Raw genomic sequence first — 15,233 nt, 5'->3', positions numbered from 1 at the left:
GACAATATAAAAAAATTGTTCTGAAAAAAAAAATCAGTAATTTTTACACAGACACAAACTATGAAATATTTGGAAAACAGGGTGAAAATCTTTGATCTTGGAGGAAAAGTACCTACTTAAAATACTGGAACGAGAGAAGATCGAGTCGATATTGAGTTAAATAATCACAAATCACAACAGCTTAGATGACAATTTTTTCATAACACTAAACACTAAAAAAACTATTCTTCTTATTTTTATTTCAGTAAAATTATATTTCTACAAAAATTTCATTTAACGCAGCGGCGACATCGATCAACACCCCAGAACTTCTCCACAGACACCTAGGGCTAATTCACAAATGTCCTTGGAACCAATTTCACAGGCACGCCTCCTTCCCCATATTGCTCGTGAAACACTGGTTAATCTTCAGCTCCTGCTTGGAGTTTGGTGCCGGTACCACGGAGAACTGCTGCAAGATAGCCGCTACGCCCGCGCCCGCCATGACTGCTTGGTCCCTAACCTGTATCCTGTATAAAATGTTTAGTCCAAATTTTTATTTAGCAATGTACTTATTGTGGACGAAAACAATTAATTATAAGTAAAATTAGTAGCGACTAACTTCGAGTGATCGAGTCAATAATCAATAGAACAGCAACTTACGAACATTACAGGGCATATCAACATTCACAAATGAGAGAAATAAAATATCCTTAATCACATTAAAATGTAATTAAAATTACATAGATTTATAACCAAATTACTTTCCTATCTTTGTGCATATACATTATACGTAGGGTTGCCAACACTTCATCATCAAAATATAGTATTTTCCAAAATAAGGTGTAAAAAATATAGTACATTTAAAAAAAATATAGTATTTTATGGGAAAAATAAAAAAAATAGACAAATATATTGTACTAGATTTCCGCCCGCGGCTTCGCCCGCGTTTGCAAAGGAAAACCCGCATAGTTCCCGTTCCCGTGGGATTTCCGGGATAAAAACTATCCTATGTGTTAATCCAAGTTACCCTCTATATGTGTGCTAAATTTCATTGTAATCGGTTCAGTAGTTTTTACGTGAAAGAGTAACAAACATCCATACATCCATTCATCCATACATCCATACATCCTTACAAACTTTCGCCCTTATAATATACTAGACTAGACTAGACTAGACTAGACTAGATTTCCGCCCGCGGCTTCGCCCGCGTTTTCAAAGGAAAACCCGCATAGTTCCTGTTCCCGTGGGATTTCCGGGATAAAACCTATCCTATGTTTTAATCCAAGTTACCCTCTATATGTGTGCTAAATTTCATTGTAATCGATTCAGAAGTTTTTACGTGAAAGAGTAACAAACATCCATACATCCATACATCCATACAAACTTTCGCCTTTATAATAGTATATTAAGATATTAGATTTGTTAATTATTTATTTATATAAAAACTATATTTTTTGCGCTTCTCGCACTGTGTAACAGCTTTTTGTTTAAAATAAAAGTGTCATATGCTATTTAACACATTCAATTTTTAGATTAATATCATTAATATAAATCAATAGCTCATTTTTTATCAATGATACACTACTTCTGTTTCTTTCTTCTCGCCACTGGTATACAGAGTTACCGGGAAAGTCGTACAGAATATTGCAGGACGTTATTATTCAGGTCATTTCTGATCAAATTGGTCCCATAATATGGTATCCGAAACTTAACCGTTATGGAGATATTGAATTTTAAAGATATTTAATAAAAATATTTTTTCTTTTGGCTTTTCTATCGATTTTTTTTCGATTGGAGCTACTAGGGCTCGGTTTTTTTATGTTTCCAATTAGAAGACATGCCAATTAATAAAAATGATCAATAAAAACTGAACCTATTACTAACAGCTTCAATATAAATTTAATAATAAAATTAATTCGATATCTCCATAACGGTTAGGTTTCGGATACCATATTATGGGACCAATTCGATCAGAAATGACCTGAATAATAACGTCCTTCAATATTCTGTACGACTTTCCCGGTAACCCTGTATATGCGCAATAGGTTATATGACTTAGCCATCTTAACAATTAAAAGGCGCGTTCTTATTTTTTTTTAATGAAGGATCTGTTTGTTACATTTGTCGGTGTTGAAAATATAGTATTTTTGCGTACTATATATGTTTTCAACAGTATATAGTACGCAGACCCGAAATATAGTACAATACTATATATTATAGTACGGTTGGCAACCCTAATTATACGTGCCATAGGACCGGATGGTGGAAATAACCTCATCGATTCCTTCAAAGCCATCTCCAATAGTTTTAATCGTAACAAATTTTGTTGTTGTTTCTTTTTTGAATCTGAGGGTTAAACGCTAGATAATGTAACGTTATTGACTTTGCTGTTCTGAGGTAGAATATCCTTCTGCGAAAAAGATATAAAGGGGTTTGAAACTTTTTGTATGGACGCTGGCATATCGACCCGCCGCGATTTTGATTTTTTTTCAAAATCGCGGCGCACGATTAAAGTGGTATGCAATGGATTTTTTTTTTTTTAATTTCGAACCTTTCATTGTACCTAGAGCTTCTAATTCAATCAATTGATCAATTAAATCGTTTCGAGCGCTCGGCTTGTAGTTTCGCTTTTCTCTATAATGTTGTGGGTGATTGGCTTTATAACTTCTGCTGTCTATTACAATTTACAATGTCAATGTCAATGTCATTATGACAACTTGACATTCGCTGTGCGCATTTTGCGGCCAATCAGCTTTCAGATTTCAGGGATATTTGGAAATTGAATCTTTGATTGGATTAGCATATATCAACCGGTCGATTGTGATAATCTTTGAGATATTTTTTGTTTGTGGCGAAATATATTGTTGCGATATCTAGATAAACATGGGAGATCTTTTGGAAGATGATGTGGAATTTCGTGGGGGTACGCTGGAACTATCTACTGAAAATAGTGGTGCAGAAAATGCGGAGAATAGAGGCAGAGGTGTGACGCAAAGTCAAAATAAAGTAAAAACTCCATCAAACGCAAATCCATCTGTGTTATCGGGTGCTGATTCTCTATCTTCGTCGGCATCGTCGTTTGCAGGTAATTGTTCTTAGGATAAGATAATAACAACATACTAAAACACGAATAATAAGGTAATGCAGATTAACCACCATTATGTATTGGAAAATTCCATTTATTTTCATTTATTCTTTGAACTTGACCATGGTTTAATGTTTTGTTGCTGAAAGGAAGAAAGGCATTAAATATCTACTGGCTACTATAATTTATCTACTGAAAAAAACAATAAAATAGAAAATGTTAGTATTTTAAATCTCACTCTGCATACAAATGTAGGTAGGTTCTAGCAAGGACAAATAGATGTTCTTCTAACTATTACATAAAACTAATTAGATTTAAAATGAATTATTCATTACTATTAACAATATAATGAGCAGCACAATACGAAATTATGGATCTATTACAAGAAGTGGAAAAAAAACAAGTTTGCTGATTTGTTATCATCAAAATAATGTGTACATTTTGACAATAGCAAATTAGTAGTTAATGAAGGATGGTTAAATTGCCTGTAAAATGATTGAAAGTTTAATATTTCCTTTCTTAATATTAGAACTTTGTACTACCACAATTCAGACAAAATAAATGTTTTTATGTTTATGTTTCAGATGCAAGACAGGACCAAAGCACTTCAAATAATGAAAATGCAGCTCCACAACCTCACACAGTGTACCCAAGATATGATGTTCCTTTCGACAAGGACAATATTAAGGACTTCTTTACATTCCGAAGGGGTGTTGTCGAGAATGCTATACAGGAATGCATTACTGGGCTTTTGTTCCCTGAAGACGGGGAGTATTTGGGTTCTTGGCTGTTGACTGAGTAAGATTATTATGTTATCAGTAATAGCTATCTTGCAAGACACTTTTATATCTTTTACAAGTGGCAATTTGATTGATTCATCCCTCTTTTTCTTGTCAATTTGCCATTCAGTTTTGTATGTGGTCTTCAAACTCAAGTTTAAGGTTCTACTCAAGCTATAACTACCTTTTAGTTTGAGTATATAATTTGTATATTGTCAACTTATAAGGGATTTTAAACAATGTACTGATTTGGAAAAATAGCGTCAGTAAAGTTCATCGTCATGTTTTTACAGAATCACACTCTGGGACAATGAAAAGGAAAGGATTGTTCTATTAACGTCCAGACTGGTGATGACAATAAAGTATGATTTCATTGCAATGAAGCAACTGGACTTCCGGAAGACGTACCTGGATGATTTGGACACAGTTGTTATCGGTGAATTAGTGTATCCACCGTCATCTTTAGTACCGTAAGTTATTTTTAATGAGGTGATTATTATGTTTCATAGATTGGTGTTTATTTTGTTAATCCTATTTATTATCTTAAATGTCTTATGAGGAATAGGGAGTGCAATGTGAGTGAATTATAAATTGATGAAGTAGTAAAGAATACTTGAAACGTTTCCGCTAGGCAGAGATTCTGAGCCTGTGAAAGAAGAATAAATTAAATATAACATATTATGTAAATGTTAACATAATTATTATGTATATGAAAAGCCTCTTAATTGTTGTTCTATAACTATTATTGCCTTGCAGCACATTATGTAATTTTGAGTTACAAGAACTATAACTTAACTAAACTCAAATGGTAGATTTAAGAAGACCACTTATTGTCATTAAATCACATAAATAGGGTATATCGTCAATAACTAACTAACATGTTATAGTCGTCTAAACGGTTTCGCGACGGGCGTGACGACAGTGGTCAAAGACTGCGTGATAGACCGTCTCTGCCGCAGACCCGCCGCCACCGACGACAGCGCTAAACCGTTCGATCCCAAATACTTTGAACCTAGGTACTTTGAGTTGCTGTAGACGCTGTTTATGTTGTTTAGATGAGATTGGATGATTATTTGTGTAAATATTGTAGGTATGAAAGATTCATGGATCTGCCCAATTTGTCCGTCTTTTAATGCATGACTAATATGTGCTTTTGTAACTGATAAGAAAAAATATGGAGTTTCATGCCAGTTCTTCTCCATAGATACTGCTTTCCGAATCGGTGGCAAATGTAAAAAATATGTATTGACGATTCAACAGCGCTTCAAGAAGAAGTCCAATTGAATAAATAAATGTTTGAGTTAATTTTATCTGAAGAATTGAAAGCAAAATTACATGGGCAGAAATTATGAATCTAACTTATGAACAATTGTTTATCCTTAATAGTACTCCAGTCTCCTCTCCTTAGGTACCAAGCTTATTACCTCTTGTGGTTAAAGATAAAACAGTCTGTCTTGCTCTAACTTATTGTAAAATTGTAAGGATAAAGGGAGACAGTGTAATTTTATCTTTGATTGTAACGCTTGGATGTTTTCTTCACTCACATCTTTCATGCGAGTAGATGCTATGCTAAATCTATTTAGAAGTATTTATTTAATATCATTGTCATACAGTATTACTATAAAGAGCTATTTAGAGCGCTTTTTGTGACTGCTTTCTATTTCTCAATCTTTAAACTTTTTCTCTCTTTTAATTTATAAGTTATTATTTGTTATCATTTTATTTATGAGTTGTATTTTTTGAAAACAAGTTTGTAATTTCATTAATAAATAATTATGGATAAGGGTACTGTATTTAATATATCATTAAATTAACATAGCTATCTTATTGTATAATAAAGCCAAATAATTGTGATATGCAAAAAATGGTTGTTTTTCGATAAATAACAAGGTTAAATTATTGCAAAAAAGTGAAGACTATAAAAATAAAGTAATTTATTGATATCTTCTTCTCTTTATTCTTCTGCAACAATTGCTACCATAATTCGAGTTCAAGCAGTATTTCACTCATATCTTGAATTAGAACTTAGGTTAGCAAATGGCATAACCTAAGTTAGGTTAGGCCATTTGCTAACCTAAGTTCTAATTCAAGACTGTATTATAATAAAGTTAAACAAATAGTAAAGTTAAATAAAAACATTTACTATGAAATAAAGCTGCTCTAAATGATATTCTAGGAAGAAGAATGCATGTAGAAATGCCTACTTAAATAATTTATACAATTTTTTTTATTATTGGTAAAAAATTAGAAGAATATTTACAAAGCTCTAAAAATAACATTATTTGGATAAAAGACGAAATAACGAAATTTTCTAAAATTTCACAAGTATTATCGTAAAATCGAAAATATATGGTGAATTGTCTGCTGTTAAATTGTTAATCATAAGTAAATTTACTATTTTAAGGGAGCGTAACCTCCGCGGTGTCCGTATGATGTGGAACAAGGGGGAGCCACTGCCTCTGAAGACTGTGTGGAACCCGTTCAGTCAAGATGTGCCGTTTATCACTTTTGCTTCACACCCTATTTATTGGCATAAAGGTAATGAATTAAGTGATTAATTGTATGTATAATGTACATACTACTACTTACACTAGTAGTGTTAAATAATTTTAAGCATTTTATTGAGCAACCACGCGGTTGATGTTGCTTTTAGATATCTCAAGATTTAAGTGAATATATTATAGGTATGTAAGTATTTAAGCCCTCTTTAAGCCAGGTAATATAGTAACAATTTTTGTCTATTATGAATTATAATATTAATTATCCTCTAAGGGCCAATTTTTCAATGCTTGGATAAAACTTATCCGTCCAATAAAGTATTACACGATTATATTAAAATGTCACGTAAACTGTCAAATACGGGCAATTAGAATACGTTTTTAAAATGGTAGTTTTATACATTATTCGACGAATAAGTTTTATCCAAGCATTGAAAAATCGGCCCTAAATTGAATTATTTATGTAGTGTCGATCTAATAGGTAGTATATAGCAGAGATGTAACGGAGCTTCGATTCCGGTTCCGTTATGTCGGAACTTCCGATTATTATTACACTTTCGGTTCCGACTTCGGTTCCGATACTTTTGTATCGGATGTTAATCGGAGGTCGAACGAAACAAAGCGGGTGGCGCGCGACGGCCTGTGCCGAACAGGTTCATACATGTCGCGCGGGGAATCCCCCGACCCCCACTACGTGCACTCTATCATCAATTATTTTTTCACTTGTTAGTTGTTATTATTTGTTACGCCCAAGACACGTTTATAGGTTATAGATAATTGTTTTGATTTTTGCGGCTTATTATCAATGAAAGTGATCTGTTTTTGTGTGGGATAATGAAACCTAAGTCCAGTTGTATTTGGAACTACTTCAATGAAGTTAATTCAGATTCGGCAAAGTGTAAACTGTGTATGAAGACGTATTCAAGAAAGGGAGGTACGACAACGTCCTTAAAAAGTCATTTGAAGTCTGTCCATGCCACTGAATATGAAGAATTCATTAAGTCAGAAACTGAAAAAAAAGATACTGTACAGCCTTCGACTTCGACGCCCCTTCAGGATGCTAAAAAACAAATGACTTTAAAAGAAACTTTGCTGAAGAATACAAAATGGTGCACTTCTCATGCTAAATCTAAGGAAATTGACAGATTCATTAATTTTATCTTTTGTTCATTTGGAATTATGCCAATTTTTTTTCACAGTTGTTTTTTATTTTATAATAAAAAATAAAAATGAAAAGAATTTATAGTCATAAATCATGTTTTATTTGTCCTTAAACAAACTGACCCTGCCTCCGATTTCGATTCCGATTTCGATTCCGATTCCGATAAACCAAATTTAAAAAATCCGATTCCGATTTCGGTTCTGATAAAACTACCTCCGTTACATCCCTGGTATATAGTAGTATATTGTTTTTTAATAGATTATTTGATTCACAACAATGTATTAGGGGATATAAATAACTTTTTTCTTTGTGTTTAGATGGAGGCATAGAAGAAAGATCCACTTACGACATGGAGACCTTCGCCCAGAAGATACAGCGGGCAATAGAAAGCATGCCGTCAAGCTCCTGCTGTATCCACCATTCGCCAATCGTGATTCAAAGCTACCTTGGAATAACGTCCTTGCTCCATAATAAAGCAAGCATGGGCTTCTTCAAAGTGCGAGGGAAGTTCAGCTTTTAGGTTTTTTTTAGTTTTGAGGGTAGTTGGCAGTAGGTGTTAATTGCTATCATTGAGATTTTATTGTGTTGCGGGCTGTAATGGAATGGTCTGGAGACCAAGATGAAAATATATAGGCCCTGAATTAGGTGAAAACTGAAAGGCGTGAATTTGTTGTTGACCATTAGCAGTATAGTTACGCTATTGGTAGATGTAGACATCGAATGTTTGTCATTTTTTGCATTTATTTGAGGTGATGTTCAGATTCCTACTGAATTTTTGCATGAAATCGCATTTATTTGAAATGAATACGCGATGGATAAGATAGTGGTCATTATGTCTATACGCTAAGAAAAAGCGAGAGGTGGCATGGAGAATTTTATTAGAATTATGAGTATGGAGGCCGTAAATAGCCTTGCAAAGCATTCATTTAACCATAAAGGATCTTAACAGACTCCCGTTAAGTTGTTTTCTATGGTATGAAACGGAGGAAGTATTACGATACGTAGAACGGATAAAATTGAACCTCAGTACAAAAAAAAATCAGTAGTAAAATTTTTGTTTGTGGAATTGGGAATGAGGATTACAAAAAAATGTACTTGTTAGTCTCTTGGGATGTATCAGAATAATCATTTATCATGTACTTGCAGTGTATGTGTTTTTTTTACAATCGTTAATAGTTATAAATAATTGGTCATGTGTGTTACATATTTTTCTCAGTATTTCGCATTTAAGGTATAAAATAGTTTATATTCCAAGTTAATTGATTGCGTATTGTGTTTGTATGTCTTTCTAATGTGATTATAATAGGTATATTTTTTTTTATTAGAAAATTTGTTGAGATAGATTTTTATTTATTCTTATTAAAAAGATGGTAGGAAATATGCTCAAATGTTATTTGCCGAGTATTTGAAAAGATTTATTTATTTATTTTATTTGTTCTTGTATTTATAATCTGTGATATTGGACTTTGTGATTAAATTCTTTGTCGTTTTTTTGCAAGATATGTTTGTGTAGTGAATGTATTTAATATCTCATTTGCATAATTTATAACGATAAAAAATTATTGTAATTTTATTAATATCCTATTATTTAGTCTCATTAAATTATTATAAATATTATCTTTTAAAGTTATATTTTGATTACTTTAGCAACTCGATTATTTTATAATTTCTGATTTATAATCACAAAAATATTACAAAATATTAATTTAATTATTTATTGTCTGTTGAATAGTACAAATTTATTACACATTTAAAAAAATATATTAAGTACATATATTGTATTATTATGTAATTGATTTGTAATTTAGTGCATATTTGTTGTTAAGTAAAAAATTTATTTGAAAGTACATTTTACAATATTTTGCATTATACATATTAATATATCGTTGTTAAATATAGTTTAATTACGTGATAATAATGTTATAGTACATATGAATGAATATAATATAGTGTTGCTAGATATATTTATAAGAATTTTTCACATTAATGTTGTATCATATAAATTAGCTTTCATATACGTATCATAAAAAATATTGTTATTAAGTAATCATATTATAAAAATTTCGTGCTAAAATTTTCCCGTATTATCGAAAATTAAAAATAGCAAATAGCAATTTGTAGCAATAACAAAACAATAAACTACTAGATAAAGTTCTGTAAATTCATAATCATGGTTATTTCCTTTTGTAATTTATTCCAAGAAATGCAATCAATTGTGAAAACCCAAGTGATAATAAATGTTTGTGTTATTTTAGATTATTTATGTGCTATTTTAAAATATAATAAACTTAACCGATGAATGAAACAACTTTGCAACTTTTGGGAAAGTTACATTTGAAATTTTTGAAAATAAAAACGTTTTTAGCATTATAAATTGTCTTTATTGTATCTTTGGATGATATTCTTAAATATTCTCAAGTCTTAATTCAAGTTATTTCAAAGTTTTTAACAACCATAAATAAAAGAATGTGTAATGAATTTTGAAAATATTTTAGTCTATGAGGATCAAGTTTAATTAGTAAATAAGCGTAAGCCTAATCAGGCCTAATGTTGATTTAAAATGAATATTCTCTCTATTTCATTAAAGTTGCTTTGAATTTTGTCGTTATGTCTTCATGGTAAATAAATTATAAATTATATAATGGTTTTTTATTTAAATAAATCAAGAAATATGCAATTGTTCCAAAAGGATTCAGAAAGATCCTTTAATTTGGGGTCATATTCATCAACGTTGACTTCTCTTACGTATTTTATATTATCTATCCATGATAAATCAGTTTTTGTTTGTTTTGTCTTTTTGTTGCAATACAATGCGTTTGGTTTTTTAGGACTAATATTAGTAGTGGTAATTTTTTTGCAAGTCGATAAGTTTATATTATTGGAGCTGTTTTTCTTTCTTTTATTGTTTTCGACTGTATACGAATTGTTATCATCTACTGTTTGGGTATTATGATCTGTATGTAAAATAACTTCAGGGGCAATTGTAACGGGCACTGTAATATATGTATTTTGTTTATCATTCATAGTTTTAATATTATTAGTCACATTTTCTTTCGGTTGGTTGTTTATTTCTTGAATCATAGATGAGCTTCCATTATTATTGTGCATAACATTCTCAGTATTAAGTTTACCAGAAATGTTAATTTTATCATTTTCTGCAGCAGTTAAATTAATGTTTTCAGTTTGAGAATGATTAACCATTTTTAGATTAGTTGAGAATTTTGTAATCTCAATATTATTCAATTGTTCTTCTTGAATATCGTTAGTATTGCTTATAATATTATCATTGATATTAAAAGTTAGGGTATTATCTGATGTTATTTTTGGAGCTAAAGGAGATTTTAAGTTGTTTTGCGTTTCCGAAGGACTTGTTTGAATTATCATATTTGAGTCAAAATATGTTTCTGCTGTTTTATTTATTGGTGTGGTAGAAGTTTGTTCTTCTATAATTTTTTGCAAAAAACGACCCAACTTCTCTATTACCTGAAATATAAAAAATAATAGGACATATACCTAATTCCATATAAATAATAGCGAACGTGAAGATTCTTTTAGTTGGATTGAAAAAATAATAAAGAAATGTTTTAAAGTTACTAAGTTAGTTACCTATTTTAATTATCTTATAATTCAGATGTTTGATAATGTTCTTAAATTCTTTATTTACCTGCATCGAACGCACATCGGTACGACATGTTTCCTTAAAGGCATTAATTTCTCGTTTATAATTTTGTGCATCTTCTAAACTTATGGGCTTTTTCTTATAGATATAATCATCGGTCTTCAGACTCAATTGCATTAGCCGACTTTCAATAGCACGTTTCTGAAAATGGTTAAATGAAAAATGTTTTTAAGGTCGGATACAGCTTTGTGAATTGTGAAGTAAAAATAATTTATACCAAGGGTATGGTATACCTGTTTCACATCTGCACGCTTTTTTAAACATTTTTTTGGCGGCATTATTGCTTTTAGCAGCTGTTATAATCTTGTTTGTAATCGTTAATAAAATTAGATTTTTTTTAATAATTCCAAAAAAAAACACGAAATGTCACAGAATAAAAATAATTTTTCCCGCCCTTTCTATAAAATTTAATTACATAATTTTTTTTTAATAATAATTCTGCTAAATCCCATTTACGATAAATATTATCAGGATTCCGCTGTGTGAATTTCCTGATTTATGAAACGAATGATAAGAGAAATTCGACACGTTATTAGCGCAGCAGCATCAGTACAGCTTGAGATTCTCAAGCTGTTAAGTCTATTCTCATCTATTTATATAAAATCATTTAAATGGATAATTCGGTCTAGAACTAGGCTTTTTCGAAAATGAATTTATTATTACATGGATTGATATTGTTAGGCAGCATATACCTAAATGATGCTGGCTATGGAATTCGACAACCTGAACTAAATCCGTAAGTAATTTTCGTTAATAACAAATATTTATTAATAAAAATATAATTTATTTTCGTAATGTGAGCTTTTGCAATATGTAACTCCACTGACCACTCTGAAAGTTTAGTATACCTAATAAATTAAAAATTATTAAGAAAAAAAAATTGGCGCGAATATTGGCTTCTCAATTCAAATTTGTGTCCAGTAAATCAAAAATGATGATGTAAGATGGCTGAGATGTATTTCAATTATTTAAGGCTTATATCCTTAACTAGGTAAGGATCACATGCGTTTAGTATTTAAAACCTGAAATAAACTTTTAACACACAAATAGGCTTAGGATAATATTGTATGCTATATTGTTGGGTAGAAGTAGGTAATTACGGAAATTTTAAATGGTTATGGAAACTGCCAAAAATCGATAATTATTACAATTACTACTTCAGAACCAATTTTTCTTCCTAAAATCGTAAAGATTTTAAAAAGCTTCGACGTTTTAATATTATAGGCAATCGGACGTGGAAGCCCTACTTGCCCTCTTACCGACTACGAACCCCTTATATGCCAAAACAAGACACTCGCCGCGTAACTACGGAGGCACTAAGACTGGATATGGCGGCACTAAAACTGGATATGGTGGCACCAAGACTCCATATAGCGGCACCAAAACTGGGTACGGCGGCACCAAAACTGGGTATGGCGGTACCAAAACTGGGTTCGGCGGTACCAAGACATCACGTGGTGGTATGTCTGCGTATAGAAGCACCAAGCCTTACGCTGGTACCAAGACGGGGTATAGCGAGACGAGGACCTGGCAGGCCGCGGCGTCTCCGTAAGTGATTTATGTTTATTTACTATCTTAAAAATCTTTGTATTTTAACGGATTTTAAACGCGATTTATACGCACACTGTAAGGAGATCAAAGCGTTGAAACACATTAAAATATCTTTAATTTCGTCGTATAGTTTAATTTAACTCTGCCACAAAATAAAAAAACATGTCAAATACATGCTTGCTAACATTTTGTCACCTGGATGTCTATGAACATAAAATTTAATTAAAACTACCTGCATTATCTTAATATATACGATTTTATTATATGTTTAGATAAATCTCGTGGCACAATGTTTGTCCTCAATGGACTCCTAAACCACTTAACCGACTATAATAAAATTCGCACACCATGTGCAGTTTGATCCAACTTGAGAGATAGGATAGTTTAAACATGTAGGTACCACGGGCGAAGCCGGGGCGGACCGCTAGTTTATTTATACATATTTACATTTTACATGTCACCTTAAGATTGTAAAAACCGTTAGATAATAATCAAACTCGCGAAATTTTCTGCTGAAATGTTGTGATCCGTAACATATTGAATGAACGGAATTTACAATGTTACGGTGACATAGCTATACGAAAGACGTGGATGTTGGTGAAGGTGGATGATAACGGCTTATCGAAGGATGATTTTTTTAAAGACAGATAGATTTTATAGTTCACTAGTGGTCCGCCCCGGCTTCGCCCGTGGTACATATTTCGCAATAAAAGGTAGCCTATGTTCTTTCTCAGGGTCTAAAGATTATCTGTGCCAAATTTCATCAAAATCGGCCCAGTAGTTTATGAGCCTATTCATTACAATCAAACACACAAACAAAGTTTTCCTCTTTATAATATTAGTGTAGATTATCATACAGTAGAATATAGTGATTATGAAACACAAAAAGTTAAGTAAAATAATCTATGGTATTATTTGAGTAGATTTTTTTATATTAACTATGCATTTTTATATTAATTGTCAAACAACCACTTATAGTAGGTGCCTATTTTAAACATTAATTGAATTATCAACAAAATAAATTCGCGTAACGAATGTCAATACTAAAAAATAATTGAACTTTTTGATACGGAAAAAGAGCTTTTCCGAGACGTAAACGTTAGCAAAAGCTCTTTCAGATAGTAGGTACTGAGTTTTACCCGGTAAAAAATATTAAAAAATTGCGAATGGTAAAAAAATGATGTAGACTTCTGCTGGTAAAATAATTAAACTTGTTAAAGTTTTTGAGTTTATGCCACCTTTTTTTTTTTTTTTTAAGTGGGGAAATCTTGCATAGATACCCACGGCCTCCGGGGAAGGGGCCGTGGGTTATGTCGGATTCCTACCGACCAAAACCCCACTGTGTTCCGTCAAGCCGCATCAACGACGGGGCCACGGGTATGGTAGAATTCTTCCGTGACCCCGTCAGCGGCTGCCCGTCGCCGGGCCAAAACAGAGTTTATGCCACCTACGGCTTCGATCGTCTGGTCGTATAAAATTGGCAGTTAAAATAAATCACCATACTTACAACACACATAAAATTATAATGTTTTATTAATTGATTTATTTTATTTTCAGACCAGGATACAGCCAGTTTGTCAACCATGTTAAGGAGCCATACAAGAGTAAGTAATTATATACCTTTACCCTAAATAATGTATTATACAGGCATATAAATTTATAAAGAATAGAAAAAATTCGATCACGAGGCGGGACTCGAACCCGCATCCTTCGCGCCATTCCGGGGCGGATGCCTGACCAACTCAGCCACTCGTGACCCGCCAGAGCAATCGAATTTATTCTATTCTTTCAGTTTTATGTGTCTGAAGGGACACACCGCGCGCCATCTATTGAGATGATTAACAACCATTTCAACCAATATGAAGCACTTTTCAGTGAATACAATATTGTAACGATGGAACACGACCTTTTTTGTTGAATTTATATTTTTGGTTTTATGGCATTCAAATGCTTTATAAATATAAATTTATAAAGAATAGAAAAAATTTTATAAATTTATATTTATAAAGCATTTGAATGCCATAAAACCAAAAATATAAATTATACAGGCATTATAATAAATTTCTCCACCGGAATCGAACCCAGGACCCCTCGGAGCTACGTTCACACGTCAACCACTATACCAAAGAGGCGATCAAGAGGAAAAAAAATGTCTCCGTCTAGTAGGATACAGAAGGTTGATCACCTGTCCCTAAGGAAAATCGATCAGTGAAATAAATGTAAATTGCATTTGCCCCTTACCCCACTAGGGGACATGGGACTTCACTTTTTACTAGAAACTAGCTGCGCTTCGCGGTTTCCCTCGCGTGGATTCGCACCTGTTGGTCTTAGCGTAATGATATTATATAGCTTAAGAGGCTCCCTAACATAATTTCTGGCACTGAGAGACCGGTTACGGTACTAGACGCTAACACAGCCGTAATAAAGTTGAATATCGCGTCCGCTCTTTGATCGCGTTCAGGCTCGAAAAGTAAATCTCAATTCTAATTTCGTTTAT

General features: G+C 32.3%; 4 protein-coding genes across 5 annotated transcripts in view; 2 read left to right on the top strand and 2 right to left on the bottom strand.

Moving 5' to 3' along the window:
* The window catches only part of LOC149486155 (SH3 domain-binding protein 5 homolog), a 243,113-nt gene that overhangs the window by 91,509 nt on the left and 136,371 nt on the right, over positions 1-15,233 (bottom strand). The gene's annotated exons all lie outside the window — the stretch shown is intronic.
* Positions 2,737-10,138, top strand: LOC149486171 (tumor protein p63-regulated gene 1-like protein). Of its 2 annotated transcripts, XM_089699511.1 has the most exons (6): positions 2,737-3,067; positions 3,652-3,865; positions 4,140-4,316; positions 4,734-4,862; positions 6,251-6,384; positions 7,824-10,138. In XM_089699511.1, exons 1-6 carry the CDS (start codon positions 2,866-2,868, stop codon positions 8,024-8,026), a joined length of 1,059 nt encoding a protein of 352 aa, XP_089555637.1. In that variant the 5' UTR covers positions 2,737-2,865; the 3' UTR covers positions 8,027-10,138. The 2 variants fall into 2 exon arrangements, with proteins under 2 accessions (XP_089555637.1, XP_089555638.1); XM_089699512.1 differs by lacking the exon at positions 4,734-4,862 and having other exon boundaries at positions 2,743-3,067.
* LOC149486170 (uncharacterized) lies at positions 10,156-11,600 on the bottom strand. The gene is made up of 3 exons (XM_089698687.1): positions 11,419-11,600; positions 11,171-11,326; positions 10,156-10,989 (listed from the first exon to the last, which is right to left on the bottom strand). The coding sequence occupies exons 1-3, from the start codon at positions 11,461-11,463 to the stop codon at positions 10,156-10,158; spliced, it is 1,035 nt and encodes a 344-aa protein (XP_089554813.1). The 5' UTR covers positions 11,464-11,600.
* Hml (hemolectin) overlaps positions 11,729-15,233 on the top strand; it is a 59,229-nt gene continuing 55,724 nt past the window's right edge. Inside the window, exons 1-3 of the mRNA XM_089699526.1 lie at positions 11,729-11,921; positions 12,410-12,733; positions 14,294-14,340. Of these exons, the coding sequence (XP_089555652.1) occupies positions 11,833-11,921; positions 12,410-12,733; positions 14,294-14,340 (460 nt within the window). The 5' untranslated portion in view covers positions 11,729-11,832. The remainder of the gene's footprint in view (positions 11,922-12,409; positions 12,734-14,293; positions 14,341-15,233) is intronic.

This window comes from Colias philodice, chromosome 9 (assembly GCF_061535455.1).
Source record: "Colias philodice isolate Cphi_HAF_F1 chromosome 9, ilColPhil1 Martin Lab GWU primary, whole genome shotgun sequence".
NCBI lineage: Eukaryota > Metazoa > Arthropoda > Insecta > Lepidoptera > Pieridae > Colias > Colias philodice.
Note: the sequence above shows the minus strand (reverse complement) of the source record. Positions and strands in the feature narration are given on the sequence as shown.

What these genes read in the sequence shown, in the direction of transcription:
- LOC149486171 (XM_089699511.1), top strand. Translation starts at nt 2,866, where the DNA reads ATGGGAGATCTTTTGGAAGATGATGTGGAATTTCGTGGGGGTACGCTG. An exon ending in GTCGGCATCGTCGTTTGCAG is followed by an intron (nt 3,068 to 3,651) that starts GTAATTGTTCTT and finishes TTTATGTTTCAG; the next exon opens with ATGCAAGACAGGACCAAAGC. An exon ending in GGTTCTTGGCTGTTGACTGA is followed by an intron (nt 3,866 to 4,139) that starts GTAAGATTATTA and finishes ATGTTTTTACAG; the next exon opens with AATCACACTCTGGGACAATG.
- LOC149486170 (XM_089698687.1), bottom strand. Translation starts at nt 11,463, where the DNA reads ATGCCGCCAAAAAAATGTTTAAAAAAGCGTGCAGATGTGAAACAG. An exon ending in AGCGTGCAGATGTGAAACAG is followed by an intron (nt 11,327 to 11,418) that starts GTATACCATACC and finishes AACCATTTTCAG; the next exon opens with AAACGTGCTATTGAAAGTCG. An exon ending in CCGATGTGCGTTCGATGCAG is followed by an intron (nt 10,990 to 11,170) that starts GTAAATAAAGAA and finishes TTTATATTTCAG; the next exon opens with GTAATAGAGAAGTTGGGTCG.